Genomic DNA, 23,646 nt, shown 5'->3' with positions numbered 1-23,646 from the left:
AATTTTTAAAATTCTAGATTTTTCTATTTCTCGAATCTTCAGTTCTTCTATATTTTAACTTTTCAATTTTGGCCTATTTATATTTCGAAACATCGAAAAATTGAAAAGTCGAAAAATAAAAAAATAAACTGGAAAATCGAAAATTAAAAAATTTCGAAAATTGAAAAATTGAAATATAGTAGAACTAACAACTCAAGAAATCGAAAAACCTAGAATTTTAAAAACTGAAAATTTAAAATATTCAAAAGTTGCAAAATTGAGAAATCGAAGTATAAAACAGTCGAAAAATTGAAAAATCTGAAGTTCTAAAATAGAAAAATTGAAAATCCAAAAAGTAAAAAGTCGAGAAAAAACCCAAAACTGAAATATTGAAAAATTGAAAAATAGAAGAAATATTGAAGAATCGAAAAACTGAAAAACATAAATTAAGCGAAATATCCAAAAATTGGTCAATTAAAAATCTCAATAAATTGAGTAATCGAAAAGTCAAAAAAGCAAAGTCGAAAAATTACAAACTTAAAAAATCGAAAAACTGAAAAATCAAGAACCTGGAAAATCGAAAAATTGAAGAACTGAAGAACTGACAAATAGAAACTTTCTGAAGTCGAGATTTGAGAAAATAAAAAAGTATGTTAATTGAGTAATCGGAAAACTGAAAATTCAGAAACGTCAGAATTTGAAAAATTAAAGAATATTGAAGAACCGAAAAATCCAAAATTTAAAGCATTGAAAATATCGTAAAATGTAAAATGGAGAAATTCAAACATCAAAAATTAAAAAATCGAAAAACTGATAAATCAACAAATCGAGAATCGAAACTCGAAAATTTATCAAATGGAAAAATTGAAAAATCGGATAATTCAAAAATCGAAAAGCCGAAAAGTCAAAAATTGAAAAACCGACAAATCGAAAAATCGTAACATCGAAAAATTCAAAAATTGAGACATCGAGAAATCGAAAAATCAAAAGATCGAGGAATCCAAGAATCGAGAAGTCGAAAAATCCCAAACTCAAAAAATCAATAAGTCAAAATACTAAAAAAATTCCAAAACTGAAATATCGGAAAATTGAAAAATAGAAAAACTGCTAAAATAAGACCGATTTTGGCAAATGACATACTCTATAAGAAAAGAGAGGGTGGTGGGCGGGGCTAGTACTTGATAAGATTTCTTTCAGTTTTGGGATTTTTCAATATTTCGATTCTTCGACTTCTCGATTTTGCGGGTTCTGGCATATTCAATTTTTCGGTTTTATATTTTTTCGATTTTCAGTTTTTCGTTTTTTTACTTTAGATTTTTCAATTTTTCGACTTTTGGATATTTAATTTTTCAATTTTTAAAATTCTAGATTTTTCGATTTCTCGAATCTTCAGTTCTTCTATATTTTACCTTTTCAATTTTCCGGGTTTTTAAATTTTCGATTTTTCAATTTAGGCCTATTTATATTCCGAAAATTGAAAAATTGGAATACAGAAGTACTAAAAACTCAAGAAATCGAAAAACCTAGAATTTTATAACTGAAAAGTTAAAGGATCTAAAAGACGAAAAATTTAAAAATGTGAAGTTTTCAAAATGAAAAATTGAAAATCCATTAAGTAAAAAGTCGAGAAAAAACCCAAAACTGAAATACGGAAAAATTAAATAATTGAAGAACTGAAAAATCGAACATTTAAGACATCGAAAAATTAAAATACCGTAAAATGAAAAATGAAGAAATCCAAACATCAAAAAATAAAAAAAAAAATTGAAAAAGTAAAGTCCGAATTTGAAAAATTAAAAAATATTCAAGAACCGAAAAATCCAAACTTTAAAACGTTGAAAATATCGTAAAATGTAAAATGGAGAAATCCAAACATCAAAAATTTAAAAATCGGAAAGCTGAAAAATCAACAAATCGAGAATCGAAACTCGAAAAGTTACCAAATTGGAAAATCAAAAAATCGGATAATTCAAAAATCGAAACAGAAAAATCGAAAAGCCGAAAAGTCAAAAACTGAAAAACGGACAAATCGAAAAATCGAAACATCGAAAAATTCAAAAATTGAGACACCGACAAATCGAAAAATTAAAAGATCGAGGAGTCGAAGAACCGAGAAAAATTCTAAAAGCGTAAAATTGAGAAAGTGAAAAATTTTCATAATTATTATCATTATTACAAATTTAAAATGAAAACCAGAAAAATTGCAAATCAAAAATGGAAGAATAGAAAAATTGGAAACACGAAAAATTAAAAATTTTAAGTTGAAAAATCTAAGCATTTAAAAGCGAAAAACTAAAAAACTCAAAAATTGAAAAACCAAAAACTTGAAAAAATAAAGAAAACGAAAAACCGAAAACCCGTGAAATTGCAAATCAAAAAATTGCACACCAAAATTTGGAAAATCGAAAAACTGAAAAATTTGAAAATGGAAACTCAGCTGGATGTCGTAAAATCGAAGAAACAAAAATAAATTGAAACGTTGCAAATCGAAAAATTGTAAAAACGAAGAAAATAAAAAACCGAAACGAAAAATTGAAAAGTCGAATAAATGAAAAAGTTTTATAATCCAAAATTTGTAATATTGAAAAATAATAAAATCGTCAAAAATTCTGAACTGGAAAAACTGTAACATTGAAAGATCGAAAAATTGACAACTAGAAATCGAAAAATTGAAAAATCGAATAAAGAAGTTTTAAAATCCAAAAATTGTAGAATCGTCGAAATACTGAACTCGAAAGATTGTAACGCTGAAAGATAGAAAAATTGAACAATTAAAAATCGGAAAATCGAATAAATGAAAAAGTTTGAAAATCTAATTGAAAAACCGAAAAGTTCAAAAATTGAGACATCGAGAAATCGAAAAATTAAAAGATCGAGGAGTCGAAGAACCGAGAAAAATTCTAAAAGCGTAAAATTGAGAAAGTGAAAAATTTTCATAATTATTATCATTATTACACATTTAAAATGAAAATCAGAAAAATTAGAAATCAAAAATGGAAGAATCGAAAAATTCAAAAAACGAGAAATTTAAAATTTTTAAAATTGAAAAATTTTCCTTTGAAACAAAAACGTGTTAAGTCAAAGCATTGAAAAATCAAAATATTGAAAAAATAAAGAAAATAGAAAACCAAAATGAAAAGTTGCCGATTAAGAAATGTAAAAGTTGGCAAATCGAAAAAATGAAGAATATGGAAATGGAAACTCAGAGCTGGATGTCGTAAAATCGAAGAAACAAAAAAAATTGAAAAATTGCGAATCGAAAATTTATTAAAACGAAGAAACTAAAAAAACCGAAACGAAAAATTGCAAGTCGCAAATTTAAACAATTGAAAAATAAAAAAATAAAAAATCGAAAAATTGAAAAATCGAATAAATGAAAAAGTTTTAAAATCCAAAAATTGTAAAATCGTAAAAATTCTAAACTCGAAAAATTGAAAAATTGAATAAATGAAAAAGGTTTAAAAAGCAATTGAAAGTGAAAATTGTTTAAATCAAAGTTGAAAGAATCGAAAATTAAAAAAACGAAAAATTAAAAATTTTAAAAGTTGAAAAATCTAAAAATTTGCAACTGAAGAATTGAAAAACTCAAAAACCGCAAAAAAGCATCAAATCAGAACATTGAAAAACCAAAAAAATTGATAAATTAAAGAAAATAACAAATCGAAACAAAACGTTGCAATCGAGAAATTGTAGAAATGAAAAACCGAAAACCCGTCAAATTGGAAATCGAAAAATTGCACACCAAAAGTTGGAAAATCGAAAAACTGAAAAATCTGGAAATGGAAACTTAAAGAGCTGGATGTCGGAAAAGCGAAGAAACAAAAAAAAATTAAAAATTGCAAATCGAAAAAGTGAAAAATAGAAATTGGGAAAGCAAAGTTCTAAAATCGGAGTATTGAAAAGCCGAAACGAAAAATTGCAAATTGAAAACTTGAAAAATATCGTCAAAAATTCTGAATTCGAAAAACTGTAACATTGAAAGATCGAAAAATTGAACAATTAAAAATCGAAAAATTGAAAAATCTAATTAATGAAAAAGTTTGGAAATCCAATTGAAAAACGGAAAATTCTAAAATCGTAAAATTGAGAAAGTGAAAAATTTCAAAATTCTTATCATTATTACAAGTTTAAAATGAAAACCAGAAAAATTGCAAATCAAAAATGGAAGAATCCAAAAATTCAAAAAAACGAAAAAAAGTGAGGCACTCGAGACTTTTTCAAATTCTTAAAAAATAAAACACTAATTATTATTATTCTTGGATTAATTTAACAGAGAATTAAAATGTAAAAAATAAGGCCGCGATTGGTTAAAACATGCACGTTGCCTAGCAACGAAACTCAAGTTCATCCAGACCTCGTTTTTTTTTTTTAAATTTTAAATAATCTTAAGGTTCTAGGGATTCCTGTTTGAAGAGAATTTGATAGTGCTTTCGAATCATTAGGGTCGGTTTATGGAAAAGCGAAGTAAATATTTAATCCACGATTAATTTAATAGAGGATTAAAATGTGAAATATGAGCCCGTGATTGGTTAAAACATGCACGTTGCCTAGCAACAGACCTCAATTAAAACTTAATCGCGAATTAACTTTAATTTAGCTTTCTACAAACTGGGCTTTAGCGTCTTTTCTTATAATAATTTAATTAAATTTCTTAGAGAATACGTCATTTGCTAAAATCAGTCTTATCTTAGCAGGTACTAGCCCCGCCCACCCACCCTCTCTTTTCTTAGAAGGTATGGGATTCGCCAAAATCAGTCTTGTCTTAGCAGGTACTAACCTCGCCCACCCACCCTCTCTTTTCTTAGAGGGTATGTCATTTGCCAAAATCAGTTTTGGCAGGTACTAGATCCGCCTACTCCCACTCTTTCTTCTTAGAATGTATCTCAATTGCCAAAATCAGTCCTATATTAGCAGGTACTAGCCCCGCCCACCCACCTTTCTTTTTTTAGAAGGTAGATGATAAATTAAAACAAATGGTTGATGATAAAAATTTGGGTACCTTATTTACCTCTGCAAAAGCAGAATGAGAATTTGAGACCTGACTTGACCTGGCTTGAAGTAGTGGTTGTGCGTCAGAGGCGAAGGGCTTCATAATTAAATTTAGAACTTTTCTGTTGTATATTTTATTGTATAATTTTTATGATTTTTTGTTTCTTTGACAAAAAGAAGTCTTTCTACAACGAATAATTACTAAAATTATCCATCTTTAGTTCTCTAGAGTACACAGAATAAAGAAAAATGAATATTAAAAATAAATAATGAAGATGGAAGTAAGTTCCACCCCCGAAAATTAGACATAGCTTGAAGTGAACTCCATCAAGGGATTTTCCTCGTAGCCGCGATACGGACGACCGCTCCTAGGCAGACTCCTCGTCCTTGGAGCCGCAGGAGGCGGCGGCGGAGGCGGCGGCCTCACCTCCTCTTCCTCCTCCTCATCATCATCAAACGAATTCGACAACGATTCCGGCTTCATCGTCTCTACAAACCAAAACATACCAAGAGAAACAAACTTAGACAAAAACTCACGTGGTACTTGCTGGGCCCTATCAAAACCCGCCAGCTCAGCGGCCGAGCAAACCGGCGTCTCCACTGGATACACGTTATTGAACTTCTTGTAGTTCACGTCGTAGCCTTGGTCACGTTTCAAGTGGTCAACGATGGGTTCAAACTTGTAGCCCCAGAGGATCTCGTTCGAAAGGTAACTAGTTCTAGCTTGGACCGACTGCCCGGTACTTTCAACCGTGGCTTCGAGTACCACCATGATTTCTAGCTTGGTTTGCAGCAAATCAGTGGCTGAGAAATGGTAAAGAGGAGATTCTTCGTCGATTTTGTGGACTACGGTCATCGGCCAAAGAAGAAAAACGCTTCCGTCGCCACCATCAGCCGCCAGAGGTAGCTCAGTCACATAGTTTTTCAAAACTTCGCCTTCTTTAGTCCGCTTGGCTTTGATCATCTGCGCTCGGATGCTGGCCCCAATCAAAGGACTTTTTCTCATATCACCGACCCTAAACATCAAGAAAAAGTCGCCGTCTTGTCTACTCACAAGCGCGTTTTTGGAAAACAGCAACGTCTGGGTTCTAAACATAGGACGAGTCATTTTTGCAAAAACTATCCCAATAAAAAACGCATCTATGGTCATCCCTAGAATAGCTTGCATTGACATTATAAAAATAGCCTGAGGACACTCCTCCGTGGTGGTCCGAACACCATACCCTATCGTATACTGAGTCTCTATGCTGAAAAGATAGCACGACGTGAAGTTGTGGATATTTAGCACACAAGGAGTCCAGTTGTTCTCAGCCTGGAACTGAGGCAGATGCTCATCTTCCAAATCACCATGCGTAAACATAATCAACCACCAAATCAAAGCAAAGAACAACCACGACACGAAATACGCCAGAAAGAAGATCATGAGGGTCCACCTCCAGTGGATGTCGACCAAAGAAGTGAAGATATCGTGGAGGTAGCGCCAGCTCAGTTTCATGTAGTGGGTGTGGTGGACGTTGCAGTCGCCATTTTTCAAGATGGCGCGTTCGCGGTTCTTGCGGGGTTTCAAGAACGGGAACAGCTTTCTAAATTGTTTGACTTGAAATTAATAGGGGGAGGTAGAAGTGTGGGTCGTACCTGGCGTATTCCGGGATGGCTCCAGGGTACTGGAAAATTCCGGGAAAGAAGCCGGGGTTGTTGTAAGAGTAAGATTGTTGCTGCTGGCTGGTGGTGGTGATGAGGGATTTTCTTTCACGGTTGTCTACGATCATGGTGGCACTTTGTTTTTGGGTTGGTTTGTCACAAAACAAATAGGCACATTTTAAATAGTGGAATCGATTGCGGGCGGGAGCTTGATTAATTTTAAGATAAAAGTATATGGTGTGGAGTTAATATGTGATGGAGTAACGTGATTTGTTATCTTGTTTAGGTTGAACAATGTTTGTTGTCACTCTTTGTGTGCTTTAGTTGCCAATAGAAAATAATATCTACAAACAAAAATGTCTAAGGTTATTTAGGCAGAACTTTCGTCGCCCCTCAAATACGACAGTACAATTTATAAATTAAAATAAATAACTATGTGAGGTGCTAAAGTAACAAAAAACATGCTAGGTATGAGTTTTTCCATTACAAAATTTTGTAATGACGTCATCAATATTTTAGCAAGGACAACTATATCAATTGGAATACGTGCACTGTAATACTTATAATGCTTTTGAAATTCCTCAAATCTCTATCGTCCTTAGAGTTTTGGAATCCTTGAAAGTTAGAAAAGACTTTGAACTTTCACAGGATTTGGGATATTTTCACAAATTCAGTAAAATGTTTAGCATTTCTATAATTGTGTAAATTTTTGAAATTTCCAAAGTTCCAATTTTTCCAAATATTAAAAAAATATCAGTCTTCGGATATGCCAGAATTTTCTAAAATTTATAAAACTCAAAAGTCTAAACCCTAATTTTTAGGGTTTTCGTTTTGTTTGGATCTTTAAAATCTTTGGCATTTTAACAGTTCATGCGATTTTTACAAATTTGAAATCTTTAGAGTCTTTAGACTCTTTCGAATCCTGAGAGTTCTCAGAGTCCTTGGAGTCCAATCTTTGGAAATTTTAGAGACTTTAGAATTAGTGGACACTTTAGATTTAATAGAAATTTTATAAAGGTTACAATTTTTAGGATTATTAATTTATGAGTACCTTCAAAATCGTTTTTTCTACTTAGACGTTACAACTTTAGTTTAGAATCTTTAGTGTGTTTACAGTCTAGTGTATGGAATCTTCAAGATCTTTAGAATGTGCTTTAGAGTCTTTCCAAGCTTTGAAAACTTTTAAATCTTTCAAAACTTTGGAAATTTTAGAATCTTTAGAATTTCTACAATCTAAAGGTTGTATAAACTATTGAAATTTTAAGATATGACATTTTTTTGTTTTTCGGAAATTTCATAATTTGCAAAATTTCCAAAATTTCTAGAATGTTCAGATTTTTCGGATTAGCCCGATTTTTCGTATTTTTTTAAATACACAGAATGCCCAGAATATCCAGATTTTCCAAAATTTTTAAAATTGTCAGGTTCCAGGCTTCAGATGTTTACGATTTTTATATTTTTAAGATGTTTGCTTTCTTTAGTCTTTGGAATCTTTAAAATCTTTGGCATTTCAAGAGTTCAAGTGATTTTTACAAGTTTTAGATTCTTTGGATTTTTGGAATTTCTCTAGAACCTTTAAAATCTTTGAAACATTTAAAACACAATTAAAAAAATCTTTTTAAGTTTCGACTCCTTACAATCTGTAAAATCTTTAAAGTTTTTAGACGCTTCAGATCCTTTAAAATCATTAGAATTTTAGAATCATCATCATCAATTATTTAGAGTTTTGAGTCTTTAGACTCTTTAGAATGCAGAATTCTTGGTCTTTCCAAAATTTATAAAATTACAAGTTTCCCGTCACGCCAGAATTTTGAAATTCAACCTTTTCCGAAATTTTCAAGATCTACATTTTTCCCACTTTCTAATTTTTTCTAGAAAAGTATCTAACTCTTTGGAATTTTTGGTGTTTTTGGAATCTTTACAATTTCTAAGCACCTTTTGTTATTCTGGGATTTATAAAAATTAAAGAAAGGATTCTTCAGATTTTTAAATTTTTAGAATTCATGTTTTCTTCATAATCTTTGGAATCTTTAAAATCTTTGGCATTTATGAATTCATTTGATTTTTACAAGTTTTAGAATCTTTGGATGTTTGGAATTTTTCTAGAATCTTCAGAGGCTTTGAAACGTTTCAAACAGAATTTTAAAAAATTGTTTAACTTTTGGGTCCTTAAAATCTTTAGAATCTTTGAGTTTTTTGGGATTTCAAAGAAAGTGTCTACGTCGGATTTTTAGATTTTTAAGATTCATGTTTTCTTCATAATTTTTGGAATCTTTAAAATCTTTGGCATTCATGTGATTTTTACAAATTTTAGAATTTCTAGATTTTTGGAATTTCTCTAGAACCTTCAGAATCTTTGAAACATTTCAAACAGAACTTTAAAAATCTTTGTAGCTTTTGGATCTTTAAAGTCTTTAGAATCTTTAAAATTTTTAGACTCTTCAGAGACTTTAAAATCTTTAGGATTTTAGAGTCTTTAGACTCTTTAGAATGCAGAATCCTTGGTTTTTCCAAAATTTATAAAATTATCAGATTCCAATAATGCCAGAATTTTGAAATTAAATTCAAACTTTTCCGAAATTTTCAGGATTTATATTTTTCCAACTTTCTAATTTTTTCTAGATTTTCCACAATTTAAGGACCTCGAAAGTATTTAAAAAGAGTTCACGTGATTTTTACAATTGTTAGATTTGTCGGTTTTTAGAATTTCTCTATAACCTTTAGAATCTTAGAAACATTTAAAACATAATGAAAAAAATCTCGTTAAGTTACAGTCTTTAGAATCTTTAAAGATTTTATACTCTTCAGATCCTTTAAAATCTTAGAGTCTTTAGACTCCTTAGAATGCAGAATCCTTGGTCTTTCCAAAATTTATAAAATTATCAGGTTCCATTCATGCCAGAATTTTGAAATTCAACCTTTTCCAAAATTTTCAAGATATATATTTTTCCTACTTTTTTGGTCTTTCCAAAATTTATAAAATTGTCAGGTACTAATTATGCCACAATTTTGAAATTCAACCTTTTCCAAAATTTTCAAGATTTACATTTTTTCCATTTTTTCCATTTTCTAAATTTTTCTAGATTTTCCAAAATTTATGGACCTCGAAAGTATCTAAATCTTTGAAATTTTTGGAGTCTCTAGAATCTTTATAATTTCTAAGGACCTTTGGGTTTTTGAGATTTAGAAAAATTAAAGAAAGCGTATTCTTCGGATTTTTAGATTTTTAAGATTCATGTTTTCTTCATAATTTTTGGAATCTTTAAAATCTTTGGCATTTCAAGAGTTCACGTGATTTTTACAAGTTTTCGATTCTTCGGATTTTTGGAATGTCTCTAGAACCTTTAGCATCTTTGAAATATTTAAAACACAATTTAAAAAATGTTTTTAAGTTCCGAGTCCTTTCACTCTTTAGCATCTTTAAAGTTTTTAGTCGCTTCAGAGCCTTTAAAATTTTTAGATTCTTAGAATCTTTGGAGTATTTAGAGCTTTCTAGTTTTTAGACTCTTTAGAATGCAGAATCCTTGGTCTTTCCAAAATTTATAAAATTATCAGGTACCAATTATACCAGTATTTTGAAATTCAACCTTTTCCGAAATTTTCAAGATTTACATTTTTCCCATTTTCTAAATTTTTCTAGATTTTCCAAAATTTATGGACGTCGAAGGTATTTTTGTAATCTCTAGAATCTTTACAATTTCTAAGGACCTCTGGGTTTTTTGGGATTTTAACGAAAGCGTATTCTTCGGATTTTTAGATTTTCAAGATTCATGTTTTCGTCATAATTTTTGGAATCTTTAAAATCTTTGGCATTTCAAGAGTTCACGTGATTTTTACAAGTTTTCGATTCTTCGGATTTTTGGAACTTCTCTAGAACCTTCAGAATCTTTGAAATATTTAAAACACAATTTAAAAAATGTTTTTAAGTTTCGAGTCTTTACACTCTTTAGAATATTTAAAGTTTTTAGACGCTTCAGAGCCTTTAAAATCTTTAGATTCTTAAAATCTTCAGAGTATTCAGAGCTTTCTAGTCTTTAGACTCTTTAGAATGCAGAATCCTTGGTCTTTCCAAAATTTATAAAATTATCAGCTACCAATTATGCCAGAATTTTGAAATTCAAACTTGTCCGAAATTTTCAAGATTCACATTTTCCCACATTCTAAATTTTTCTAGATTTTCCAAAATTTATCGATGTCGAAAGTATCTAAATCTTTGGAATTTTTGGGATCTCTAGAATGTTTACAATTTCTAAGGACCTTTGGGTTTTTTGGAATTTCAAAGAAACCGTATTCTTCGGATTTTTAGATTTTTAAGATTCATGTTTTCTTCATAATTTTTGAAATCTTTAAAATCTTTGGCATTCATGTGATTTTTACAAATTTTAGAATTTTTGGATTTTTGGAATTTCTCTAGAACCTTCAGAATCTTTGAAACATTTCAAACAGAATTTTAAAAATCTTTGTAACTTTTGGGTCCTTAAAGTCTTTAGAGTCTTTAAAGTTTTTAGACTCTTCAGAGCCTTTAAAATCTTTGGGATCTTAGAGTCTTTAGAGTATTTAGAGTCGTTAGTCTTTAGACTCTTTAGAATGCAGAATCCGTGGTCTTTCCAAAATTTATGAAATTATCAGGTTCCAATCATGCCAGAATTTTGAAATTCAAACTTGTCCGAAATTTTCAAGATTCACATTTTCCCACTTTCTAAATTTTTCTAGATTTTCGAAAATTCATGGATGTCGAAAGTATCTAAATCTTTGGAATTTTTGGAATCTCTAGAATCTTTACAATTTCTAAGGACCTTTGGGTTTTTTGGGGTTTCAAAGAAAACGTATTCTTCGGATTTTTAGAATTTTAAGAATCATGTTTTCTTCATAATTTTTGGAATCTTTAAAATCTTTGGCATTCATGTAATTTTTACAAGTTTTAGAATTTTTGGATTTTTGGAATTTCTCTAAAACCTTCAGAATCTTTTAAACATTTTAAACAGAATTTTAAAAATCTTTGTAACTTTTGGATCCTAATGTTTTTAGACTCTTCAGAGCCTTAAAAAACTTTAGGATCTTAAAGTCTTTAGAGTATTTAGAGCTTTTAGTCTTTAGACTCTTTAGAATGCAGAATCTTTGGTCTTTCCAAAATTTATGAAATTATCAGGTTCCAATCATGCCAGAATTTTGAAATTCAAACTTGTGCGAAATTTTCAAGATTCACATTTTCCCACTTTCTAAATTTTTCTAGATTTTCCAAAATTTATGGATGTCGAAAGTATCTAAATCTATGGAATTTTTGGAATCTCCAGGATGTTTACAATTTCTAAAGACCTTTGGATTTTTTGGAATTTCAAAGAAACCGTATTCTTCGGATTTTTAGATTTTTAAGATTCATGTTTTCATCATAATTTTTGAAATCTCTAAAATCTTTGGCATTCATGTGATTTTTACAAATTTTAGAATTTTTGGATTTTTGGAATTTCTCTAGAACCTTCAGAATCTTTGAAACATTTCAAACAGAATTTTAAAAATCTTTGTAACTTTTGGGTCCTTAAAGTCTTTAGAGTCTTTAAAGTTTTTAGACTCTTCAGAGCCTTTAAAATCTTTAGGATCTTAAAGTCTTTAGAGTATTTAGAGCTTTTAGTCTTTAGACTCTTTAGAATGCAGAATCTTTGGTCTTTCCAAAATTTATGAAATTATCAGGTTCCAATCATGCCAGAATTTTGAAATTCAAACTTGTGCCAAATTTTCAAGATTCACATTTTCCCACTTTCTAAATTTTTCTAGATTTTCCAAAATTTATGGATGTCGAAAGTATCTAAATCTATGGAATTTTTGGAATCTCTAGGATGTTTACAATTTCTAAAGACCTTTGGATTTTTTGGGATTTCAAAGAAAGCGTATTCTTCGGATTTTTAGATTTTTAAGATTCATGTTTTCTTCATAATTTTTGGAATCTTTAAAATCTTTGGCATTCATGTGATTTTTACAAGTTTTAGAATCTTTGGATTTTTGGAATTTCTCTAGAAGCTTCAAAATCTTTGAAATATTTCAAACAGAATTTCAAAAATCTTTGTAACTTTGGGGTCGTTAAAGTCTTTAGAATCTTTAAAGTTTTTAGACTCTTCAGAGCCTTTGAAATCTTTAGGATCTAAGAGTCTTTAGAATGTTTAGAGCTTTTAGTCTTTAGACTCTTTAGAATGCAGAATCCTTGGTCTTTCCAAAATTTATGAAATTATCAAGTTCCAATCATGCCATAATTTTGACATTCAAACTTGTCCGAAATTTCAAAATTCACATTTTCCCACTTTCTAAATTTTTCTAGATTTTCCAAAATTTATGGACGTCGAAAATATCTAAATCTTTGAAATTTTTGGTATCTCTGGAATCTTTACAATTTCTGAGCACCTTTTTGTTCTGTTGGGATTTATAAAAATTAAAGAAAGCCTTCTTCAAATCTTTACGATTCTTAGAATTTTAGGATTCATGTGTTCTTTATATTCTTTGGAATCTGAAATATTTGGTGTTTAGAGTTTCTGTGATTTTTACAAATTTTAGAGTCTTTGGATTTTTGGAAATTCTCTAGAACCTTCCGAATCTTTGAAATATTTGAAACAGAATTTTTAAAATCTTTCTAACTTTTGAGTCCTAAGAGAATTTTTAAGGTTTTTAGACTCTTCAGAGCCTTTAAAATCTTTAGGATCTTAGAATCTTTAGAGTGTTTAAAGTTTTTACTTTTTAAACTCTTTAGAATCTTTGCAATCTTTGAAAATTTTGGACACTTGCTTACACGATTACTAGAAGTTTTATAAAGTTTATAATTTTTGCAACTTCCAGGATCTTTGCTTTTTTTAAGATTTTGTTGGAGTTTTTTGCATTTAGAACATCAGATCTTTAAGGCCTTTAGAAAATCTCGAATCTTTAGAACTTTTGAAACCTTTCAGATCTTCTAATTCTTTCGAACCATTGGAGACTTTAGAATCTCTAGAATCCCAAAAATTGCTGGAATTTCTGTAATCTTTAGAACTTTGAGATTTTGATCCTTTCCAGACACTTCAGAATCTTTATGATTTTTAGATCTTTAATGCCGGCGTCTCTAGCATCTTTAAAATTTTTGAAATTCCTGAAATCCTTGTAGTTCTGGGAGTTTTTGGCTTCCTTGAAAGCCTTAAAACATTTGAATAAGTTTAAAATATCTGGAACTTTCACAATATTTGTAATCTTTCCACAAATTCCGTCAGAACTTTAAAATTTCTATAATTTCTGCAATTAATATTGTGTACATTTTTTATTTATTCGGACAAATTTTGACATGACGTCATCAACTTTTTGCAGAGGATAAAACTTTCTAAAATTTAAACAACAAGTCAGACAAATTTTATTTAGCGTTTTTGGCTCAATGAGAGATTTTTAATTTATTGCGACGTAAAACATTTAAATTTGTGGAAGGTCAGTTACGAATACTTTTTTTCATGGCCTTGCGACATTTTAAAATTTGAGTTGCGACCTTGTAACGCATAAATAACCAAAGAGTGCAAAAAGGTCCTTTGCAATATGTTTGTTATTACACTGTTGACTGAAATTGCTCAACTTTATCAGTTTGGTAATTATTTTAAAGTAAATTTTATGCGAAGGATATATAAATTATACGCGCCATAAATTATACAGTTGCTTAAAATGATAACAATCTTAAAATAGATTAATTGTGGCTGCTAATTCCAACACAAAAGCGGAATAAAAATGTCATTTGATTTGTAAATTAATTAATTACATTAAAAAAAAAACAAAAATATTTGGCAACTTTGAGGCCCAAGGTTTTGCAAATGCAAAACAACCCTTAATACCTAGTCAAACAATTAGAGATAAAAAGTACTATAAAAACACACTTCACGCTCAAATCACTACAAAGGTACTACAATGGTACTAAAAATGAGAACTCTTTGTCTGATCACTGTGGTAAGTTAAATTAATTAATTGTACATTAAACACTATAAATAACCTAGATTGCAACTGTCTGTCACGCCACTGTCGCCCCCAAACAACCACCGAAACATTGTACCCAACCAGGCCCTCTGTGTGAAACCTGCGTCAACATTGTTACTTGTATCCAGAACAGTGATGGTACCTGGACGAAGAACAACATAGGAACCTGTTCAGACAAATCAGAAAAGTGCTTTAACGGTACTTGCACCACGGACTACGAACCCATTTGTGACGGTACTGCCGATTTGGACTTCCTCTGTCAAAAAGTGGGAATTTTTCCCGACCCTTTTTATTGTAACGAGTTCGTCTTGTGTGTTGACAAAGCGCACGGGAAGTTGGTACCGTTTGTGAACGAGTGTGGCGATGGATATGGGTACAATCCTGGTACTTCTGCCTGCGATGTTCAGTTAGACGGTGGCCAGTGTACCGAGGGACAATATCCGGTACCACCTTGCAACTACATAGGGCAGAGTGGTGCTTTGGACGAAAACGACTCAATTTACTATACTTGTGAGCAGTATAGTAAAATTAAGGATGTTTTGTATCCTGTGTTAGATCGGTGTCCACATGGAGAGGTGTATCGTGATTATGGGTGTCACGAAAATGGTAGTGAAGGGAGTGCGACAACCGCGGAATAAAACTTTGTCGTTTTTAAAATAATTTATTGACTTTATGTTTGTAGAAAAATTCCTTAGAGGATGTATGGCACTGACTATTTACACTTTAAACTTAACCTACGTTAAAATGTAGACAGACAACTAGGTACTACCGCTACTTTAAGTACTCTGTATAAAAATAAATAGAAAAGTTGAGTGAAGTAAAAGAAAATTTTCGTGAACACAAACGGATCAAATTATAAAAATGAAAAAGTCCTACTAGTTACGAAATAAAAGCACATCTACCAAACACAGAACTTACAACTAAAACTCTAAAGCGAAAATTTTCTTCTCTAGACTGTTTTTACGTATCGTTATACATAACTGCTGGAAATTTTCGCACGACACGAGATCAAAACAAAACTGAAGAATTCACACTTTCTCTTGCTGCCAACTCTTCAAAATGAGAATTCTAAAATATCGTACCAGCGATATTCTACCCTACTTAACCTATATACAAATAAGCGTATCGTTGATAAATCAAAACTGGCTCAGACCGGCACCGGCAAGGTGGCCTTGGGTATGCACCCGTTCCTCAACGGCGTGGTTTCCTCTGGGGCGGTAACCGTCACTGGAATCGGACTCGTCGGTACTTTCATCACTATGTGCTCGTCTATGGACAGCGAGTCCATGCTGCACAGCGTATCACTGGAATGGGTTCGCACGGACGGGAACAGACCGGTTCTGAGGTGATCTGAAAGCAAACCTGAGCCACCACATGGTAGTAGTACCATCCGAGGTACTTACCCACGCACTCGTTGCTGGACATCGCCCGGTACTCGTCCAGCTGCTTGGCGCTACAAAGCGGAGTGTCCACTTCCACCGTGTTGTTAAAAAGCGCGTAGTCGACTTCGTACTCTCCCGACTCTTTCTTGAAGGTGATGAGCGACTGGAACCGGTGACCCCACAGGATTTCAGACGGAAGGTAGCTGGAGCGGGCTTGGGTGGTCATCCCCGTGGACTCGATCACGCCCTCTGGAACAATGGGTTAAGTCGGGTCGTTCCACAAAGCCAAAGTCGTACCTAGTATCACTACGATTTCGAATCGCTCCCGCAAGAGATCAGTGGCCGACATGTTGTAAAGCGGTGAGTTCTTGTCAATTTTGTGCACGATCATCGTCGGCCAGATGAAGAAAATTTTGTCCTCTTCTCCGTCGCCGCCAACCTGGAAGAACAGAAATCAGAGTCTTGTTCACAAGGAATGTGGCGGCGCATTTTAGTTAGTTAGTACAGTTAGAGTGTTCGGATTAGGAAACAAGGTCAAATTGGGGTTCCAAACCTGTCTGCAGCGCCACCACTCAACCCCCGCCCCCCAACTCAAAAAAAATCAATGATGCTTACCCATACCTTCAATTCCGTCTGGAAGAACGGCAGACTTTCTCCCTCTTTGGTAACTTTATGTTTGATAAGTTGCGCCCTGACGTGGGCCTCAATAATATGACTCTTCCTCATATCCCCCACCCTTAACATCAAACACGGTACTCCGTCCCTATGACTAATGACCGCGTTTCTCGAAAACAACAAAGTCTGCGTTCTTTTCTTGGGTCGCGATAGCTTGGCGAAAACCACCCCCACCATGAACGCCTGAATCATCACGCCCCCGATACTCTGGAGACACATCACGAAGATGGCCTCCGGACACTCCTCGGTGGTGGTCCGACCGCCGTACCCGATCGTGTGCTGGGTCTCCACGCTGAAAAGGAAGCAGGAGGTGAAGCCGTAGATGTTGGTGATGCAGGGGGTCCACGGTTCGGTTCCGTTCTACAACGACACCGGTTAGTATGAGCTGAAGTGGGCAAGTTGACTCACTATGTGCTCTTCTAGGAGGTCGCCATGCGTGTACGCTATTAACCACCACACCACGGCGAAGACCAGCCACGAGCCCAGGAAGTTAAAAGCGAACACGAGCAGAGTCCAACGCCACTGGGCGTCGACTAGAGTCGTGAAGATGTCCTGCAGGTACTTGCGGCGGCGCTTGGCGACGTTGGCTTGCACCACGTTGCAGTCGCCGTGCTTGAAGACGACCCTCTTGCGGATGCGGCGGGCGTTGAAGCGGGACTGCTTGTACCTGAAGAGAAAATTTTGTTTGACGAATGTAACTAATAACTTAGGGAAAACGCGGCCGGCTGTTTTTGCGTGTGAACCGGCAGCCTTCATTCAGACGCAGATCCTGTATTCGCTTTCGTTTCAGCGGAAACAAAGCAATCATCCCACGTGTCATTAATTAGATAATTATTGAGCGCGACCATGATTCAGTCGTTTTTTGTAAGTACTGACAATAAGTGCCTCATTAATATTCAACGGTGCAGTTTCGAGTACGGTTGCGTCATATTTCTGCTGAATCAACGTTGGAATCCAAAACGGGTTTGTGAATGAGATGAAAGCCGTCGCAGGAGCGCAAGGATAACACCTGGACGACTCACGTGTGCGAACTGGATCGGGCGTCCATTCAATCGCGCTGTTCCGGTGAATGGAAAAGGATAAAGGAACAAAGCCGTTTTGAAAAGTTTGCCATTTTTACAAAAGTGGGGGATTCCGTGAACTGAATAGTGTCATTATTATTTGCGTGGACATAATAACGTGTTTGCTGGTTGGGTAATAATGGAGAAGTTTAAAATGGGTTGGAATTTGCATTTTTCGACTGTGCGTGAAGTGGAGGAAATACGAAGTGTCAATAACCGATCAAGCGTGTTAAATAAATAAATTCGAAAATTGAAGCTCGAGTGCACTTAGTAATTTTTGTCACTTACCCTTTACCTGACCGTTTGCTAGAAAAAATCACCAGTTTTATTAAGTTACAAAAACACAGGCAAATTTACTTTTTTTATTTCTTTCACTCCGTCTGTTTATTTAAATCGAGTATCTGTGTATTTGTGGAAGCGAATGTGTATTGTTTTAAGAATACACACAATGTTGCTGTCAGTGTTAACACTGATTTTTATTCTCGTGTTAAATTCTCTCGTACTTTTATAGTTATACTAACACAATTTTTTCGATGATTAGAAATTCTAATGCGTTGTCAGATTTTTTTGTGCATTTTGAGGACGTCCTTACTTTGCCACAGGTGCATGTGAAAAATCGATAGACAGGATGAACATGGCATTAAGGATGTCGTCAATTCCTAAGACTCAAAGATAAGACATGTCTCCATTGTTCTATTGTTTTAAATTGCAAATTTACATGTTCTGGAACATTAAGCAATTTTTTTATTATGGCGGGCCAAAAATAGTTGTGTTTAAACACCCAGCGACGACGGATCGAGTGTGCAAGGACCACTGAAACTGAAATTACAATATTAACTAACTGATGAAGCAAAAAATTTAATACGCGAGACTGCGACTTGTCTCAGATTTTTTAAAATAATCCACGACACCGAATTTATTGACTGCCTCTGAACAACGAAATATCTAGAAAATGGAACGATAAAAAATATTTCTGTGAACAGCTAAAAGCAAATAATATATCTTGAGAGAAGAAAAAATAAAAAAATACCAATGGGTAAATTAAAAAAAAAACTATATGTAAAAACAGTTTAGTACTGGAAACTATAAACTATAATTCAAAAAATGCAAAAAAATTGAAATAGTTCAGTATTAATTCAAATCTAAACTTCACCAACACAAAAAATAAATTAATGAAAAAAAATTTTTTTTTGCTAAATACCACAAGAAATTCACTTGTGGAACCGAACGACTTCTTTTCTACATTATTTTCATAAGAATATCTGGTGGAGGAAGATAGATAAGAAAAAGAAGAAGTTAAAAAAGAGGAATCATCCCGAAAATAAGAAAAAAGTGGTTCGACAATTATTGATGAAATTCTCGAAAGTTAATTTTCAATAAAAATACGTTTGGAGCATGTCAGGTTTGAAAAACAGTTTCGATGTTTTTCCTGTTCTTCAAGAATTTAGAGACAAGAAGAACGCGAGAAGTTAGGTGGTCAACTTGTACGTAAATTATAAACTGTTAATTTTTTATAAGAAAAAATAAAGATACAGCTCTACACATAAAAAAGAGGAAAAAATGTCAAAAAAAGTGCGAAGAAAAAAAATCCCCAAAAAATCTAAAATATAGCGTTTCTATGATTCCGGGACAAATTTTTTTATGTATTCAGTTTGAAATGCAATTTAAAAAAAAATCCAAAGAACTCACATTTCAGACGGCAACTGTGGAAAAATGGTAGAAGAAAACGTCTTTGATTAAGATTCGAGGAAGGTTAATAAATTTCGAAGTTTTGAACTTTTGAAGAATTTGGTTTTGAAAAAGTGGTCCAAAACTCCTCAAAAAATTCTATAGATTTCCGCGTGATGATTACAAAGAGTATTTTAGAAATATTAGGTTTGAAATATAAGTTTTTAAAAAAAAGTTATGGAACAAATAAGGAGGAAAGTAACTTCCATAAGTCAAAATCTACTTGAAAATGTCATTGATTAAGTTTCAAAGGTCGTTGAAAAATGCAAAATTTTTTAAAAATTTTGATTTTGAAAAAGTTGTCGATGAATCAATATGTTGATTCCATAAATATACCGTGTTTATTATTCCGGGGCAAACTTATAGAAATATTTGGTTGAAATGCAATTTAAAAAAAAAATCTAAATAACCTGTCATTTCAATGCGCGATTCTAAAAAATCGTAGGAGTTATCGAAAAAATGAGACCAAAAGTAACTTCTGGAGGTCGAAATGTACAGGAAAATGTCTTTAAAGGTGAAATTTTGAGTAATAAAAATTGTGGTTTTGAAAAAGTTGCCTAAAAATCCCCAAAAAATTTTGGAATATAGATTTCGAGCTGTGGATTCCAAAAATATAGCATTTTTATAGTCGCGAGTCAAAATTTTAGAAATATTCGGTTTAAAATGCATTTTTTTTTTAATTCCAAAAAATTCTTAGATTTCAGTGGGCGATTCTGGAAAAACGGTAGGAGTTATCGAACAAACAAGGTCAAAAGTAATTTGGGGAGCTAGAAATCTACAGGAAAATGTCTTTGTTGGGATTCGAAGATGGTCTAAAAATTCCGAAATTTTATGTTTTGAAAAATTTTGGTTTCGAAAAAGTTGTCTAGAAATCCTCTGAAAATTCTGAGACATTGATTTCGATGTGCAGATTCTAAAAATATAGCGCTTTTCTGATCCCAGAACAAATATTTAAAAATATTCGGTTTGAAATGCAATTTAAAAAACAATCCAAAAAACTGTCAGATTTCAGTTGGCACTTCTGGAAAAATAGTAGAACTTATCGAAGAAATGAGGCCGACAACAACTATGGGAGGTCGAAAAATTCCAAATTTTTGAAGTATGTATTGAAAAATTTTGGTTTTAAAAAATTATCTAAAAATCCTCAAAAAATTCTGGAACATAGATTTTTAGGTGCCCTTTTCAAAAATGTAGCGTCTTTATGGTGCCGAGGCAAGATTTTAAAAATATCTGGTTTACATTGTATTTTTTTTTAAAGTCCAATGAATTGAGACTCCGGGAGGTCCAAATGTACATGAATATGTTAAGTTTCATAGATGACCGATGGATTCCGAAATTTTGAATTTTTGAAAAATTTGGTTTTGAAAAAGTTGTCTACAAATCCTCGAAAAAATCTGGAATTTGGATTTCGATAAGTTGACTCCATAAATATAGCGTTTTATGATTCCGGTGCAAAATTTTAGAAACATTGAATCCGAAATGCAATTTAAAAAAAAAAATTAAAAAACTGTAATATTTTGTAAAAATGGTAGCCGTTGTCGCATAAATAAGGCTGGAATTAACTCTGGCAGTCGAAATGTACAGAAAAATGTGTTTGCTTGAGTTTTAAAAGTGGTCGAAAAATTTCGAAATTTTGAAGTATTGAAAAATTTTGGTTTTAAAAAATTCTTCTAAAAATTAGCAAAAAATTCTGAGATACATATTTTTCGAAGTGCCGATTTCAAAACTATAGTTTTTATAGTCCCAATTTGAAACGCATTTTTTTTTTAAATCCAAAAAACTCGCAGATTTCATTGGGCGATTCTGGAAAATGGTAGCAGTTATTGAACAAATGAGGCAGAAAAAATTCCGCGAGGTCGAAATGTGCAAGAAAATATCTTTGATTAAGTTTCGCAGATGACCGCTAAATTCCGAAATTTTGATGTTTTGAAAAATTTTGGTTTCGAAAAAGTTGTTTAAAAATCCCCTAAAAATTCTGAGACATTGATTTCGATGTGCAGATTCTAAAAATATAGCACTTTTCTGGTCCCAAATCAAAATTTTAAAAATATTCGGTTTGAAATGCAATTTAAAAAAAATCCAAAAAGCTGTCAGATTTCAATTGGCACTTCTGGCAAAATAGTAGAAATTATCGAAGAAATGAGGCCAAAAACAACTATGGGAGGTCGAAAAATTCCGAATTTCTGAAGTATGTATTGAAAAATTTGGGTTTTAAAAAATTATATAAAAATCCTCAAAAAATTCTGGAATATAGATTTTGAGGTGCCCTTTTCAAAAATGTAGCGTGTTTATGGTGCCGAGGCAAGATTTTAGGAATATCTGGTTTACAACGTATTTCTTTTAAAGTCCAATGAAAATGAATTCTCAGACTCCGGGAGGTCCAAATGTACATGAATATGTTTTTATTAAGTTTCATAGATGGTCGATGGATTCCGAAATTTTGAATTTTTGAAAAATTTAGTTTTGAAAAAGTTGTCTACAAATCCTCGAAAAAATCTGGAATTTGGATTTCGATAAGTTGACTCCATAAATATAGCGTTTTATGATTCCGGTGCAAAATTTTAGAAACATTGAATCCGAAATGCAATTTTAAAAAAATTTAAAAAACTGTAATATTTTGTAAAAATGGTAGCCGTTGTCGCATAAATAAGGCTGGAATTAACTTTGGCAGTCGAAATGTACAGAAAAATGTATTTGCTTAAGTTTTAAAAGTGGTCGAAAAATTCCGAAATTTTGAAGTATTGAAAAATTCTTCTAAAAATTAGCAAAAAATTCTGAGATAGATATTTTTCGAAGTGCCGATTTAAAAACTATAGTTTTCATAGTCCCAATTTGAAATGCAATTTTTTTTTAAATCCAAAAATCTCTCGGATTTCATTGGGCGATTCTGGAAAAATGGTAAAATGGTAGCAGTTACTGAACAAATGAGGCAGAAAAAATTCCGCGAGGTCGAAATATGCAAGAAAATATCTTTGATTAAGTTTCGCAGATGGCCGCTAAATTCCGAAATTTTGATGTTTTGAAACATTTTGATTTTGACAATTTGGCCAAAAAATCCTTAAAAAATTCTCAGATTTATATTTGGACGATCTGTTTCGATAAATATAGCCTTTTTATGATTCCACTGCACGATTTTAGAAATATTCGGTAGGCAATGCATTTCTTTTTAACTCCAAAAACTCGCAGATTTCAATGGACGATTCTGGAAAAATGGTAAGACTTATTGAAGAAATGAGGCCGACAGAAACCCCGGGGGTCGAAATATAGAGGAAAATGTATTTGATTAAGTTTCGAAAATAATGAAAAATTCTGAAATTTTCAAGTTTTGGAAAATTTTGCGCCTAAAAAAAATTGTCTAAAAATCCTCAAAAAATTGTGGGATTTAGATTTCGACGTTCTGTTTCCATAAATATAGTGTTTTTATTATTCCGGGGCAAGCTTTTAGAAACATTTAGTTTGAAATGCAATTTTTTTAAAATTCCAAAAAAACGCTCAGATTTCAATTGGCGATCCTGGAAAATGGTACCATTTATTGAAAAAATCAGGCCGGCAGAAATACCGGGAGATCGAATTGTAGAAGAAAATGTCTTTGACTAAGTTTCCAAAAAAGTTGAAAATGCTGAAATTTTGAAAAAGTTTCGGTTTGAAAAATTTGTCTAAAAAATCCTCATAATATTCTAGAATTTAGATTTAGACGTTCTGTTTCCATAAATATAGCGCTTGCTCCAGGGCAAGATTTTAGAAATATTTGGTTTGAAATGCAATTTTTTAAAAAATAAAAAACTCAAATTTCAATGGGAAATTCCGGAAAAATGGTAGGAGTTTTCGAAGAAATTATGCCAAAAGTAACTCCGGGATGTGGTAATCTACACGAAAATATCTTTAAAGATGTTCCGAAAATGGTCGATAAATTCCAAAATTTTGAAGTACATATTGAACAATTTTGGATTTAAAAAGTTGTCTAAAAATCCTTAAAAAATTCCAAGGCATAGATTTCGACATGCTGATTCGAAAAATACAGGGTTTTTATTGTCCCGGAGAAAAAATTTTAGAAACATTTCGTCTGAAATACACTTAAAACAAAATCCAAAATACTGTCATATTTGAATGAGCGGTCCTGAAAAAATTATCGTCGAAAAAACGAATCCGCAAGTAACTTCGAGAGGTCCAAATGTACAGAAATGTAGAGTTAATTTTCTAAAATAATCGAAAAATTCCGAAAT

The 23,646-nt window shown here is 32.2% G+C and overlaps 3 protein-coding genes across 10 annotated transcripts in view; 1 reads left to right on the top strand and 2 right to left on the bottom strand.

The window, feature by feature from the left end:
- Window positions 1–5,195: 5,195 nt before the first annotated feature.
- On the bottom strand, window positions 5,196–6,945 carry LOC135132480 (G protein-activated inward rectifier potassium channel 4-like). The gene is made up of 3 exons (XM_064060594.1): window positions 6,604–6,945; window positions 5,506–6,551; window positions 5,196–5,457 (listed from the first exon to the last, which is right to left on the bottom strand). The coding sequence occupies exons 1-3, from the start codon at window positions 6,735–6,737 to the stop codon at window positions 5,270–5,272; spliced, it is 1,368 nt and encodes a 455-aa protein (XP_063916664.1). The 5' UTR covers window positions 6,738–6,945; the 3' UTR covers window positions 5,196–5,269.
- Window positions 6,946–14,475: 7,530 nt separating this feature from the next.
- LOC135132669 (uncharacterized) lies at window positions 14,476–15,237 on the top strand. The gene is made up of 2 exons (XM_064060834.1): window positions 14,476–14,550; window positions 14,598–15,237. The coding sequence occupies exons 1-2, from the start codon at window positions 14,512–14,514 to the stop codon at window positions 15,213–15,215; spliced, it is 657 nt and encodes a 218-aa protein (XP_063916904.1). The 5' UTR covers window positions 14,476–14,511; the 3' UTR covers window positions 15,216–15,237.
- The window catches only part of LOC135132664 (G protein-activated inward rectifier potassium channel 3-like), an 85,112-nt gene continuing 76,684 nt past the window's right edge, over window positions 15,219–23,646 (bottom strand). For 2 of the 8 annotated variants that reach the window (XM_064060821.1, XM_064060823.1), the window contains 5 exons: window positions 17,043–17,301; window positions 16,575–16,994; window positions 16,257–16,398; window positions 15,981–16,208; window positions 15,219–15,939 (listed from right to left, as the gene is read on the bottom strand). In XM_064060821.1, the coding sequence (XP_063916891.1) occupies window positions 15,725–15,939; window positions 15,981–16,208; window positions 16,257–16,398; window positions 16,575–16,994; window positions 17,043–17,301 (1,264 nt within the window). In that variant the 3' untranslated portion in view covers window positions 15,219–15,724. Of the gene's footprint in view, window positions 15,940–15,980; window positions 16,209–16,256; window positions 16,399–16,574; window positions 16,995–17,042; window positions 17,302–17,983; window positions 18,002–23,646 lie in introns of all 8 variants that reach the window. The other 6 variants (XM_064060822.1, XM_064060820.1, XM_064060819.1 and 3 more) reach the window with 6 other exon arrangements.

This window comes from Zophobas morio, unplaced genomic scaffold (genome assembly GCF_036711695.1).
Source record: "Zophobas morio isolate AGI-343-1 ecotype UQ-CSIRO unplaced genomic scaffold, CSIRO_AGI_Zmor_V1 ptg000021l, whole genome shotgun sequence".
NCBI classification, from domain to species: Eukaryota; Metazoa; Arthropoda; class Insecta; order Coleoptera; family Tenebrionidae; genus Zophobas; species Zophobas morio.
This window is presented reverse-complemented; position numbering and strand designations above follow the sequence as displayed.

Bases quoted from the DNA above. Each gene is read 5' to 3' on its own strand.
- LOC135132669 (XM_064060834.1), top strand. From the start codon at position 14,512: ATGGTACTAAAAATGAGAACTCTTTGTCTGATCACTGTG. The intron at 14,551-14,597 runs GTAAGTTAAATT...TAAATAACCTAG, and splicing joins CTCTTTGTCTGATCACTGTG to ATTGCAACTGTCTGTCACGC.
- LOC135132480 (XM_064060594.1), bottom strand. From the start codon at position 6,737: ATGATCGTAGACAACCGTGAAAGAAAATCCCTCATCACCACCACCAGC. The intron at 6,552-6,603 runs GTACGACCCACA...CAAACAATTTAG, and splicing joins GCCATCCCGGAATACGCCAG to AAAGCTGTTCCCGTTCTTGA. The intron at 5,458-5,505 runs GTGAGTTTTTGT...TTTGGTTTGTAG, and splicing joins TAGGGCCCAGCAAGTACCAC to AGACGATGAAGCCGGAATCG.